The sequence below is a fragment of the Oxyura jamaicensis genome, chromosome 2 (assembly GCF_011077185.1).
Source record: "Oxyura jamaicensis isolate SHBP4307 breed ruddy duck chromosome 2, BPBGC_Ojam_1.0, whole genome shotgun sequence".
Lineage (NCBI taxonomy): Eukaryota > Metazoa > Chordata > Aves > Anseriformes > Anatidae > Oxyura > Oxyura jamaicensis.
Window position 1 is genome coordinate 91,769,216 of NC_048894.1, and position 14,115 is coordinate 91,783,330.

The 14,115-nt window shown below is 38.8% G+C and overlaps 1 protein-coding gene across 1 annotated transcript in view; it reads left to right on the forward strand.

The window, feature by feature from the left end:
• The first annotated feature begins 315 nt into the window (after window positions 1–315).
• Window positions 316–14,115, forward strand: part of LOC118161807 (sodium-dependent neutral amino acid transporter B(0)AT1) — a 23,283-nt gene continuing 9,483 nt past the window's right edge. Inside the window, exons 1-6 of the mRNA XM_035317451.1 lie at window positions 316–551; window positions 7,125–7,265; window positions 8,853–8,990; window positions 10,619–10,800; window positions 11,580–11,690; window positions 12,458–12,570. Of these exons, the coding sequence (XP_035173342.1) occupies window positions 350–551; window positions 7,125–7,265; window positions 8,853–8,990; window positions 10,619–10,800; window positions 11,580–11,690; window positions 12,458–12,570 (887 nt within the window). The 5' untranslated portion in view covers window positions 316–349. The remainder of the gene's footprint in view (window positions 552–7,124; window positions 7,266–8,852; window positions 8,991–10,618; window positions 10,801–11,579; window positions 11,691–12,457; window positions 12,571–14,115) is intronic.

Here is a 14,115-nt window from a genome sequence, read left to right on the forward strand (position 1 = left end):
GGGAGTGGTGAGGGGTGTTTCGTGACCTTATAGGCGATTACAGTTTATAGCCAAATTATCTCCTGAATTACATTAACTGAAATCAATGCCTTATAGTAGATGAACAGACTGTTCCATAAAACCTTGGCAGATAAAGCATTAATAAGTGTCAGAGCTGACTTGGTCAATTGAATGATTTGCTGACGCTTCTTTTTACCACAAGTCTGCACTTTCAAGTTTAGTGCCAAAGGTTCACTATATATAGCTGAAGACAGCAAATAGATGGTCTCTTTTTGTGCAGATTTCTAACCTGCTGCCTGCTTCATAAACTCTTCGCAGGGGCAGCTTTTTCAGGCAGGAAATTAAAATCATGGTGAAGTTACAGTTACCCAATCCTGGCCTGGAGGACAGGATACCTTCCCACACAGAACTCGAGGTCCTTGAGAAAGAAGAGGCAGACTCCAGACCAAAATGGGACAACAAGGCTCAGTATATGTTGACGTGCGTAGGGTTTTGTGTGGGCTTAGGAAACGTGTGGCGGTTTCCGTATCTCTGCCAGAGCCATGGAGGAGGTATGTCTTTAATATATCTTAAATAACACCATCTATAAACTAGGTTTAATCTCTTTCAGAAAACAAATAATAGAATATTTTGGTTAGAACCAGCCAGTTCTTACAGAGACAGTGATGGTCATCTCTAGAAGACTGATGGAGAAGGTTATTTCACAGGTTATGAAATCATGTCGCTGACAGGAGAAAAAGGACTGTTTTTATTTCAGGACCCAATCAGTCTTATGTTGTCATATAAGCAGTATGTTTTTTTTAATTTAAAACTGATGTTATTTTACATACATAAATACTTACATATACGATGTATATTTTAAAATATTAACAAACTACTTGGCAGTATAATTCTGATCATTATCCCAAAAGATCTTTTCATAATAGGATTTTCAGTGTCTTTTGACTGATCTCTGTATTGGGTGTAATGTCAGTATACATGTAATTTACAATACCAGGGGTAATAGCACAGAAGTAGTTAACTAATTACTTTAGCTGTCATGTTATTAAGTCATTTAAAATCCAAATATACATTATTTGCCATTATAATTTATTGTGACACCTTAGGGTTCAGGTTAGGACTGAATGAACATATTATGCAAGTTTTGTTTCCCTAATTTGCTGTTAATTTTTAAAGATGATCTGAAGATGAACCAAATTTAGGTGTGTTGACAGAGGAACTCATTTGCACATGTTCCTCACATCTACAGCTTTAGAAACTAATTTTGGGCAGTCTAGCAGCAGCCTGCATGTTGACAGCCTGCAAGGTGACAATCTGGGTCCATTCCATGTAAGCCATGCTTACCAGCAGCTTGTTGTGCCCTCATCAGTTTTCTGAAAGTCTGTTCTGCACGCTACCTACTTGTCATCTGCATTTAACTCCAGGATATGCGTAAAAAGTCTTTGTTCCTTTGAGGTGTTTGATCCCAAAGGAAAACTTGTGGCTTACATTAAATGTACAAAGAGAAATGTTTGAAAATTGCTCTTCCTAGTTAGAGTGGGGAACCAAGGAGGGCTCTGTGGGGCCCTTTAACTGGCCCTTTAACTACAGGTTATTCAGTTGACTCATTTGAAAGAGAAGATGCTTTTAATTCTAAGATTTTTTTCTGGCTGGCTTTTAGGGTTTGCAGTGCAAACTGGAGGTCATGTGCAGCACTGACAGCTCTTGTAACAAAAAAATTACAAGTCAGACAAGAAAAGTCATAACCGCCATTCTATATATGACAATTTCCATTTGAAAAAGTGAACGGATATCTCCAAAATTCATGGCAGTCATTGGCTTTTCAGGTTATTCTACTTACCCTTAGAAAGTAAACGTCCTGTTTCCCCATGCTGATTTACAGGCACTTTCCTGCTTTTCTACCCAGCTTTCCTTTCAGTCTTGTTCTAGCAGAATGAAATGCAGCTAAAAAAATGAACGTCCAACAAACACAAAGAACTTGGTACAGCTCATGATTGTCTGATTAACATAATTGAAGAAATATGCATTGCTTCTGTGTGTATATCAGTAAATACACTGTGTTCTAGTTCACCCATTTCTTTCTCATTATCCTGTGGCTTGTCCCTACTCAGGAACACTAACAACAGTTATCTCCTGCTCCTTGCTTCCCTGGGACTCTCAGATTTCAGGCAGAAGTTGTGAGGCAGCAAGCAGCAAGGAAATGATATAGCTGGCTCTGGGATTAGAGTTACTGTACAGATATGTGTCCATGTAGCTGCTTTCCCTATCAATTCTTCTGCAGAACTCCAAAAGCAGTGACTTATTATCAAAACATAACAGTGGGCATCAATGCCATCTCATGGCTTCTTAGAAAGGACTCCTTATCTTCATCACGCTTAAGGATGGAGAGCTGTTGTGCAATCCCTCTTCTCTCCCTGCTGCACAGTGCTCCTCAGTTTCTTCTGGTAGGTCTAAATCCACCTCACCTCCTGCCACCACTGCTGTCCTCTCAGTGCAGTTCTTCAACTTCTCCCTTCAATCAGGAATATAAAAATAAAAAGCTCTTTGCTGCCTTATGGAAGAATCGCTTTGAATTAGAACATGTGGCTACCAGTATTGTGAAAACAGATCTTGAAGTTCTTATTTTTGAAGATATTTTGGTGTTGAGATGTCTTCTATCTAGTGAGATTTTCTGGCTCCTGCATCTCTAATTCCCTTTCAGCTGTGTTCACAGTACCCATTAGGTGCACTCAGTAGGTGTAGCTCTGCATCATCCCTAATTGCATACTCTTCAGTCTTGCTTCATCTACCTCCAGTTGGAAATACATATTTCCTAGACATTTTAGACAAATTTTGCCTTAGTCTTTGCCACTCAGCATGCTAGTCAAGGATAACTCATTGCTCTGGTGCCTTGGGGGTCAGCAACAGGCAGTACGTGAGGGAAAGCAGGAAGAGAAGAAAGAGTGGGGAGATGGGCATGCAGACAGCAGGACCATGTTTAAAAGCTGTAAAATACATCATTAGCACAGGCAAACTAGATTTCAGTATACACACAGTGTAAAAGCTACAGTGTTTGCCTCAGTGTTTTCACTAGCATAATGAGATCGAAACTTCCTCTCAGGTGATAGCTCTCTCTGACATAACACATAGCTTTTGTTTAACCTTTATTGAGCAACATGTCATTTAATCAAATGTTAAACATTTTTGTTTCATCCCTGATGAGTATTATAAAAAAATAATAAAAAAAAGGATGCATATTTAATATTTAAACCATCAATAATAGTAATAATAAAAGTCTTTAAGTCTACAGCTTGCATATGTCTACAGTAAATTTTGCCACTGCATAAGGGAGAACTTTTTCATCTCCATGCATGACATGCTGAATGAAATGATGACAAAGACATCAGAGTCAATGCAGGATAGCTTCTTCACTCTGTGTTCCCTTTATGTGAAAGCAATATATTTTTTTTCAATTTTAATTTAGAAAATCTTAGATTGTACTTAAGCAAAAAATGTATAATAGCTATGCAGACCTTCAAATACAATGGGTTCTGAAATACAGTACTGAAGCAAGATTAGAATGTCATATCTCAGCTCTAAGGTCTTCCAACTGGAAAGATTACTCAATATTTATATACATTTCTACAGGGTTGATTGTAATTATTAGATAGGTGACTATAAGAAAGGCATCCTTTCTCCTTCCTGTGTCTCTGCAAAGGTCATGGAGTCCCTTTATCTGATTGCTCTTCAAAGATGTGTCATGCTTAAAGACTTCTTTTATGACATCTTAATAAAAGTACCTCTAAGTATCCTGAAACCTCAGGAAAACCCTTGAGGTTTATGGAATACTTGTGGTATGTCCTCTTACCACAGAAGATGGCTTAATTTTAAGAGGCTTGGAGCAATAGATCGTGCTGTGCATTTGGAGAGTTATTGTGCAGGGACAGTGCTATTCTTCGATCTCATTATCTCGGAGAGTGAAACTTGATGTCTACCCAGACTGCTAGAGTTTTGTGAGAGGAGGTGCACTTTGCAGTTAAGACCTGCAAAAATGGCTTAAACATGGATAAATGGAGCCCAAAACAGAATGTCAGTCAGACTGCTTTCTACTTAAAAGTGAAAAGTTGAAACTTTTTTTTTTTTTTTGAATGTTTGAATGATTTCAAAAGAAAATGCTTCTAATTCTTCTTAGTGAATGGCATTTCTTAAACCATCTTTGTTCCTAATGGAGATGCATCCCTCGTCTTCATCAGGTCACAGCAAGATCTTTTAGAGATTTGATTAGAAATACTCTCCCTGGTCAAATATCTTGTTGCATAAGGAAATAAACAGCTTTTATAGTCCTTTTAACTGTGCCTGATGGAGTTCAAGAATCATTTGGACAACACTCTTAGATATATGTTTTAATTCCTAGGTTATCCTGTGTGGAGTCAGGAGTTGGATTTAATGATCCTTGTGGGTCCCTTCCAGCACAGGATATTCTGTGATTCTATAAGCCATTGCTGAGGAAGGCCTTTACCAGAGAGAAATTAGATTGCTGTAGAAGCCTATCCAGCATCTAAAACGGAAGGCAAAAATGAAAGGTCAAGATAGAACATGCCTAAAAACTTTGTAAGGTCAGGTTTCAGACTCTTAGGAAGTGTCGTGGGCTTCTGTATTAAAACTGAAAGAATGCTCTGAAATTTAAATTGCTGATACAAACACAGCCACCTTGCCCTTGTCTCATCTTACTGTCATGAGAGTTCCTGACCAGAGTGAGAGTTCCGGGAGAGCAAGCATGTGCCAGCCTGACACAAGATAGGAGAACATGGCATGTTTCTACCTGCTTGAACCTCCGTACACTGATAACTAACTCTATGTGAAAAGCCAGAAGCTTTGTGAGTGGATGTTGTCCCACAGACACTCCCATGCAGGAGGAACGCCACCACCAGGGTGTACAGGGATGGATCACAACAGTGAGAGGGCACTTATCACATACACTGCAAAAGTCCTGCTATCTGTGAAAGCAAGAGTAAAACAGCTGGGAGAAGTATTACTTACAGGAATAGGGTGGAGTACCAGCAGAGTACAAGCCCTTTGAAGCCAAATCTGCATGCATTGCGTGTCTGATCAGATGAAGAGAAGCCCTTAAGTGCTCACCAGATCATGTTCCAGCACAGCTAAGCAGGTCGTTACAGACAAAATGGGACAAACAGTGAAGTACATTAAGCCTTTTGCATCATTACCAACGGCTCTGGGTAGTATTTCTATTTCCTCAGTTCTAGGGCAGAAGCTAGGCCATCACCCTCCATTCCCTTTTGGTGTTACAAAATGGCCCCCTTCCTATGAGATGAGAGAGTACCAGTCAGAGGCACCTAGGTCTAACTGGTAGCTGCACCCCACTAATGCAGGGATCTTGTTGCAAGGAATTCCTGGTCTCTGTGAAAGGAAAGGGAAGTTGAGATGTGCAAAATGGGGAAGAAAACAAATGGGAAACTGTCCCCCTTGGTGACGATGTCCATGTAATCCATCTCCCAAGGCGATATACTGACACAAAAGAAATGGAAGAAGAGTCAGTAGACTTGAAAGTTTAAAAACATCTCTACAAATAACAGTTCATGTTGAGTCTATGCCCTGAGTTATATTCTTCTGGATCTCCTTTGAAACCTCTCCACTTTGTCAGTCTATATTTTTACAGTGATAGACAATTTTTAATGCACGCAAGATGAGATATACTGATTTTGAAATATTTTAGATTTTTAGTAAGACATTTCTGTGGTGCTAAATGAAATGCTTTAAAGAAGTCTGGGAATATCATGTCCATAAAATTACCTTCTGCAACGAGATTCAAAATATGTATTTTTTAGTGTATCAGTGGTTAGTCATTCAGATATGTAGCCTGTGCATTTTCAAAGTGCTCAGCATTTTGAATAGCATTTTATCAGTTTAAATGTCGGTACCAATAGTGATTAGCAAATACTTAAAATGTCAGTGAAAGACAGGTGAGTAACTGGAATTACTTGAGTTCCGTAGGAGTGGAAGCAAAAAAAAAAAAAAAAAAAAAAGCAATAAAACAGCTGGCTGATTTCCGTATAATAGTGACTGCTTGAAAAAACAATGTTGTTTATAGCAGAATTCATTAAAGCCCACAGAAAATTAAGGCTTTGCAGTGTGGATTATTTCTAAAACTCTGGTGTATATGACATTATGAAGATACCCAATGAAACAGATGAGCACAGACTTCCAAACACTAAACTGCCTTGAATTCAAAACTGTAGTTTCCATTTTTCAAATTTCCTCTGTCACTTTCTATCTGATTTTCATTGTATTCATGAGGAAAAAGTCAGCATGTACCTAAACCTGAACAGTTCACAGTGTTTTGCATTTTTTAATGTACTTAAGTTATTTGCTGTCTATAATTAGGAAGATGAAGATGTAACAACAGATAATCACAATTTTAATATGTCACAGTTTTCAAGCATTTGACTCTGCACTTTGGAATTCTGGTGTGTTGTTATATGTTATCTCCAAGTCGGAGGAACACCTTAATAAGGAAAAAATGAATTGAAAATATTTGTCCTATACTAACCAGCCTTGTCATACTTAACAAGATTTGAACCCTGAACTTCAGATCTCTCCTACCAAAACATAAAAACTGTTTAACTCAGCTGTCAGGAAGAGTTTCTGGTCATATTATGGAGACAGCCTGACTGAGACTGGCATCCAGCCCCAGGCTCCTGACTAATCTTTCCAGGCATCTTGCTTAGTTCATTCAGCTACTTCATATAATTTGTATGATTCACAATTATAAAACCATAAACTTTCACAGAAAAAAAAAAAAAATAATAATGGAAGTCATGCCAGGAAAGAAATAGTATGTCCTCCACTGCCAATCCAAAGGTAGCTCCTTCGGAGTTCAACCTTGGGACTGTATAATAATGGTTTATGTTAGCCACTTGGGAAAAATAAGAATTCCTACCTGAAACCACATACATAATGAAGTTTCTTGCATGAAGAATCAGTCAAAAGCATTGTTTAGAAATTGGAGGAGGGTTTCCACAAGTATGCTTACAATTCAGCCACTGTTGGAAAAGCCAGCAGAACTGAAGTTTGTACTTTATGGTAGCATTTCACTGACAGGAAACATTTTTTCTTATCCATTACAGGAGCCTTCATGATCCCTTTCCTGATTTTGCTGATTCTGGAGGGTATCCCCCTGCTTCATCTTGAGTTTGCCATTGGTCAAAGGCTGAGGAAGGGCAGTGTGGGAGTCTGGAGTTCCATCCACCCTACCCTGAAAGGCGTTGGTAAGTCTGAAAAGGATATAAAAAATAACCATGAGAAAGCACTTGTCTCTGAACTGATAACCTTAAGAGCACAACTTCAGAATTTTACTCTGGTGTGCCATAAAAGATGCCACGATCTGTTACTTATCCTTTCTCACTAGCTCTCCATCTGATAGGTCAGACTAATAAAGACACTAAAAGTCATGGAGACAGTATTTTGTAGAATATGCTTCTTCACATCTGTATTAAACTCCTGGGTATGTAAATATTCCATCTAACAATGCAGTAAAAGCTTCATGCACACAACACTAAAAATCCCACAGAAGGGAAACACTTCTTCACTGCATGGGTGACTGAGTGCTGGCACAGGCTGCTCAGAGAGGCTTCAGAGACTCCATCCTAGGAGATCTCCAAAAGCCACCTGGACGTGGCCCTGAGCAGCCTGCTCTTGGTGTCCCTGCTGGAGCAGGGGTTGGAGCAGATGACCTCCGGAGGCCCCTGCCAACCTCAGCCATTCTGTGAGTCTGTGATCACCAGACACCTGAAAGGGAAGAAACACAGCCAGTTAAGATTGCTGATGGCATCAACTGTGTCTGTAAATCAGTTACAAATGATATTGCTTGTGGAATTTTTCAAACTTCTTTGGAGCCCAAGAGCCCTCAGGACATAATCATTAGCATTTAGTCTGTGCCAGAGAAGTCACCAGAGGTTACTTGGGAGCAAGTGGAAGAGGAGAAATACTGGCTCAAATCTCATAGCTTTCCACATACTGTGCCTCCTGACAGCCATATATCCCCTACAAGAAAGATTAGCCACACACCTCTGCTGACCTTTGCAGTGACGTTGTGGAAGGGGAAAACAATCTGGGTTGCGTTTAGGCAAAATCCCAAGTTAGTTGAGCTTTACATAGACCCAGCATCCTGAACTCCATAAATATCAGAGGGCAAGACTGTGAACAGGATTGTGTAGTGTCTGTAAGGAGTTAGTCCACCCAGAAAGTTGGCTCCTACATGGGCATCGGCTTCAGTCCCAGAGTAGTTTTATGTGGCATACCTATATAGGAATAACCTATCCAGCCTTTAGGTAACAAATTCACAGTGATAAAGATTACATCCAGAAGAAGTGGTGGAGAACAGAGGGGAAAATCTATAAACCATGGAATTAGAATGGTGAGAAGGGAAATTGTTGAGGACCAACAGCATAAGTCTCCTACCATAATGCACACTTCTGCCCAGAGCTGGGACTTGTGCCCAGTTTCCCCATTTAGTGACTGTACTCCACTCTGTGCACTACAAAAGAGTGTTGATCTTGGTCTTAGAGTTCCTTCCGTGAAGCATTAACTTAATTTATTGGAATATTTTGGAGAGGTGAAGGAGTAAAAGCATGTTTCTTTGTATTGACAGTCTGAAGACAGGACTTATTTTCATATCCTTGAAATCAAATTTGTCATAGCTGCTTTAGTATTCTTGTATCTGGTTGGACTGATCTTCATTTGTTTTAATTATTATTTTCTATTTTTTTTTCTATTTACTATGTTTTGATATGTCTTTATTAAAGAGTGCTGAAATTTATATTGTATTCTGATTTGATTTTTTTTTTTTTCCCCAGGCATAGCAGCAATGTTCGTATCTTTCCTAGTGGGTTTGTATTACAATACTATCATTGCCTGGGTAATGTGGTATTTCTTCAACTCCTTCCAAGAGCCCCTGCCTTGGAGCAGCTGTCCTCTCAATGCCAACAGAACAGGTATATTTTATGAAATGTTGTATTTTGTTGTATAACGCATTTCTTTGTTTCTAGGATTGGAACTTTTTCTGTAAGACAACAGTAAGACAAACTAGTTTCTTCAGGAACATTGTGCTATTTTAATATTTGTGTTTTTTAAAAATAATATTCTCTATAAAGTATGATCAATATTTAATCTTTGAGGCAAACATGGACTTTTTTATATGAAACGGCTGAGCTGAAGCCATTGAACAATTTTGACAAATGTGTTTACATACAGAATATTCACAAACCAGAACCCTATCATAAACATTAACATGTTCCAAATTTAGACAATGTGTTTCTTCATAACTAACATATGCCAGCCTAAGTGACATATTGTCTAATAGCACTTCTATGTTTCTTATGAGAGTTATCAGTGCTAGTGATAAAGATTCATGTTTCCTCACAGAAGTCTTTTAAGCATGAGTAAATGGATAATATGCTATATGTATTGGTTTTAAATGGTGCTGAGAGTTTCAAAGCTATCTGGGAATCTTGAAACAGTATCTGCATATTGTAGTCAGGTTTGAGCATTCCAGTCCACTTGAGCAGAAAATAATGGAAGTAATCTATAAAAATATGAGAGGGAACGTAAAGCTTTTGGCTATACCAGTGAGAGATGACAGACACTGCCTTTCATCCACACAGTGGCAATAAATTGCAGTCCCTGTTTTTTCCCTCCCACCTCTTCAGCCCTTTAATAGCATACTGAAAATAAAAAGAAAAACTGCACAAAGTCGTATGGAGCAGGTTGTTCCCATGGGTCAGGGAGCGGCTCATGGGAGCCGTGCTGCTCTCCTCCCAGCATCAGGACAGCTACACTTCGCGTAAGGACAGGCCAGGGCAGAATACTGCATGGGTCAGCGCCTTGCAGGCAGCTGAGAATCCGACCTGAGCTGACGAGACCTTGAACGATGCCCCACAAAGCAGGAAAGCAAAGAAAGTATTGCTGATCGGAGCAAGGAGGTGAAGAGTCGTCTGGCTGTGGGAGGCTGCGGGCAGGAGCACAGGCTCCACCAGGCAGAACACCGCAGGGTGTATATGAAAAGCCCAATGCTGTTTGTTGTTGTTGTTGTTTGTTTGATTGATTTTGTTTGATTGTTTTTTGTTTTTATTTCTGTTTGAGATAAGGTGGGAAGAGTGCACAACCATTGAAAAACATCTGGCTAGCTACTTTTCTTCTACTTTAAAAAAAAAAATCCATTCAGTAAACATGTATGTGGAAAGAACTCAGAAGTCCTCTCCACATTTTCCTTGGCTCAAGAGGATTCTAATTTTTTTGTAGGAAAAAAAGAAAAATTGTACAGAAAGAAGATGAGTCTTTGAGTGAGCCTCAAATAATTTATCTGCATTATCTTAATTAATAGAAATAACATAATCTGCTTCCCTCTTAAAAAATATTTTATAGGAATGTTGTTTAACATTTTCTCATTAACTTTTTTTTTCTTTTTCCTGTGAAACCAGCCTTTAGGGATCTGAAATCTGCCAAGAACAAATGCATTGGCATTATGTAATATAATTTTGAACACTGGTGTTTATTTTTCACTTTTTTTTTTTTTTCAAGCAAATAAAATACATGTAGAAAGACAATTATTTTGTGTTTACAGATTACATAGAAGAGTGTGCCAAGAGCTCCCCTGTGGATTATTTCTGGTACAGAGAAACATTAAACACTTCCACTTCTATTGCGGATTCAGGCACTATACAGTGGTGGCTTTTGTTATGTTTAACGTGCGCATGGGGCGTACTGTACGTGTGCACAATCAGAGGCATTGAAACAACAGGAAAGGTACTCTACTTTGTTTTATACAAAACAGATGATATGCTGTTGTGATTCCTTATTCATACAGACCTAATCATAGTGAAGAAACTGCCTGTTTCTTGGGTGGAAGCATGTCTAAAACTTCAGGTGTCATCACCAGGAATGATTTTTGGAGAAGGAAGCTGGATGAAATGGAATTTGATTTGATATAATTTGGTTTGATTTATGTGGACATTGGTGTGAGCAGGTCAGCTTCCTTGTCCTTAGAAATCTTAGCAGAACACTCTTTAATTATTTATTTTTTTAATTATTTAATTAACATTAACATTAGCCTTTAACACAGGATCAAGGTACGTCTTTCTGCTATGACTATTCTCTTCAAAACATACATGTACAGATTTACTTGGGTTTGTGCTAGTCCTTAATACTGTCTGCACAAGTAACCAATGTTCTGCTGTCCAGAGATGCCCTAAGATCCCATTCTTTGCCTTGGCAGCATCAACCTGATATCAGGGTGTACATTATTTTCCATGCTGCTTTTGAATGATCTGAGTTGAATTTCAGCAATGACAATTTGTCTTAAGCAGAGCACTGTGACTGTAAAATTATTGTCAAAATATACTCACATACTGTTTCTCTTGAGCATAGTTTTCTGTAGTATGTTGATTGCAACTCACTTGAAACTTGCCGTTATTGTTTGTTAATCACAATTTCTTGTTTATTCCCCTCTCTTCTTCCCTTTGGTGCTATTTTTATTAAAGTGTTCCACTGTATTTAACTGCTGTATTTACATGCTCCTTGTGCAGGCCGTGTATGTGACATCAACTCTTCCATACCTTGTGCTCACCATTTTTCTAATCCGTGGCTTGACACTGAAGGGATCGGTCAATGGAATTGTGTACCTCTTCACTCCCAACGTAAGTCACAGCCTGTCCCTTACTGAAACATGACGTAGCTCTCTCTGTAATTAACTACTGAGTAAAAATGAATCATCTCTAACAGCGTTTTTCTAACCGTCCCTCAGACATCTTTAAAACCTTGATTCTGACAGGTGAATCTTTCTTCGCATCGGATGTAAAATACACAGATGTACACATACTTTCTCTCTTCCCACGATCAGCATCTGTTATAAAAGATGCAAGGATCATTGCAGAGGGAAGCAAGGAAGCAAGGGAGATTGCTTTCTTTTCCTGGGGTGCTCTGTATTCTAGCTATGGACCAGTTACGCTCTCTAACTATAGAGCACCTGCCACAGAGCTGGGAAGAGAACCCATCTAGTCGCTATGGCTATATGGACAAAAGACCTAGGAGAATAGTTTAACAATACAACAGCTTTTAAGCAAAATTAAAAGAGTTTTCATCTTCCATGAGCAGACCTCTGAGTGGTCATTGCTAATGCTAAATAATAAAAATCTGTTCTGGAAACAGGCATGGCAACTGTCAGCTATGGAAAGTGATTTGTTCATCAATTTTCAAAATAGTTGCAGAAAACCTACAGGTTTTCTTTTTGGAAAAAAAAAAAAAAAAAAGTTTGACAAAAGTGATGATATTTTGGTTTTAACACTTCAAAAATTGTAAGTTCTGCACAGATAATGTTCTTGTTTTAATTATTGTTTCAAATTCTTCATATTCAGTGTAAATGGCCATGATATATAATCTTAAAGCTGTATGTCTGATACCTCAGGTTACTGAGCTGGCTAACCCAGTGACATGGCTGGACGCAGGTGCTCAAGTGTTTTACTCTTTCTCCTTGGCCTTTGGAGGTCTCATTTCATTCTCCAGTTACAACTCAGTTCAGTAAGTATCCAAGAAAAAGCCAATTTTTATATGAGTATTTCATTCTTTCAAATGAATCCTGTCCACTCCTACTCCATCATTACTCAGTAATTATCTGAGACAGGGAAACCATCCCCTCAAATAGGTAAGGCACAGCTCATCTTGCTAATCCCAGCTCTCATGAGCCAAGTTTTCAGGTCCCAGTGTTGGCTGGCGTCCTGCAGAAAAATGGCATGGATCAGGCTGGAAAGAAGGAGCCTGGCTACCTGCCACCAGGAGCTTCCTGAGCAGGGCTGCTCAGCGCGTGATGTTGCCATTTGTCTCCACACTGTTGGAGCCGGGTGATGTTACAAGCATTTCAAAGCAATTTGCAGACTGTGGCTTAAATCTTTGCAGAAGATATATCTAGGCATTTTGAAATTCATATTCAGCTGCTTCCTTTATGTATGTGATGAGGCCAGGGAAGAGACTGAGTACCAACTCCCTTCACCCAGGACTGACCCAAAAAGCAAATTACCTCCCAAAATTTTGGAACAGCAACCCATCCCTTCAGCATTCTCCTTTTGAAAGATAAACTGTGTGGCATTCTCTGAGCCTAATATTATTGACAAATGTCTCCAAATTAAGTTTTGGGTGTCTAGTTTGGTCCCATTCATAACAAGGAGGAGCTTGAGCATCTCACCTTCTCTAAGAGAAAGAAACATTTTAATCAAGCATGCCATTGACAATCTCATGTTACAGTGGAAAAGCTGACAACAGAGGACAGCAAAAAAAAAATCAATTCAATGCCCTCCACCCCTTATAAATCTACTTGCAAAACTATGAATCAGGAAAGGTGCCACAAGTCTTTGTTGGCTTTCACTCAAAGTTGATTATAAAATTATACATGACAACATAAAATTACTCTGAATAGTCTTGCCTTGCCCAAGAGAAATACAGTATCTAGAGCTTTACAGCCTTCTAATAAAACCATTAACTAATTTCATATTGATTTTTTATCTTCTCTCTCAGATGAAAGTCTCTTTCTGACTCTGCATTTTTTCCATCTCAGCACAGATACTTTGGCAAGAAATGTGTGCAGCAAAAAAGTCTCTACAAAGCAGTTTAGCTTTTTCAATGGAATAGACAGACTGTCTGACCTTGCCAGGATAACCTTCACATAGTATTACCAAAGGGTAGGGACATTATGAGCCATCTTTTGTCAAACAAAACTGTTCCTAAATAGCCTTGGCTACCACAGCTTCACTGTACCACAGTTTTATAGAAGCTTTTGTACACTTTTTCCTTTTGACTGAGTTCAAACCCAAGTCTTTCACCCCACAGCAGAATAGCCCAGCTGCTAAGATATAGCCTATGCCAATAGGTGTGAGAACACATGCATTCTAGGCACAAAAAGAAGACATACTTTTTTTTTTGCCCCTCCTGTTTTACTTTCCACGAGGCTGTGAAAAAAATGAGGCAATTATTCCTTATGCATAGGATTATTTGAGAAGATAAACAAATTTAAAGAGAAAGAAAGAGAAAGAAAGAAAGAAAGAAAGAAAGAAAGAAAGAAAGAAAGAAAGA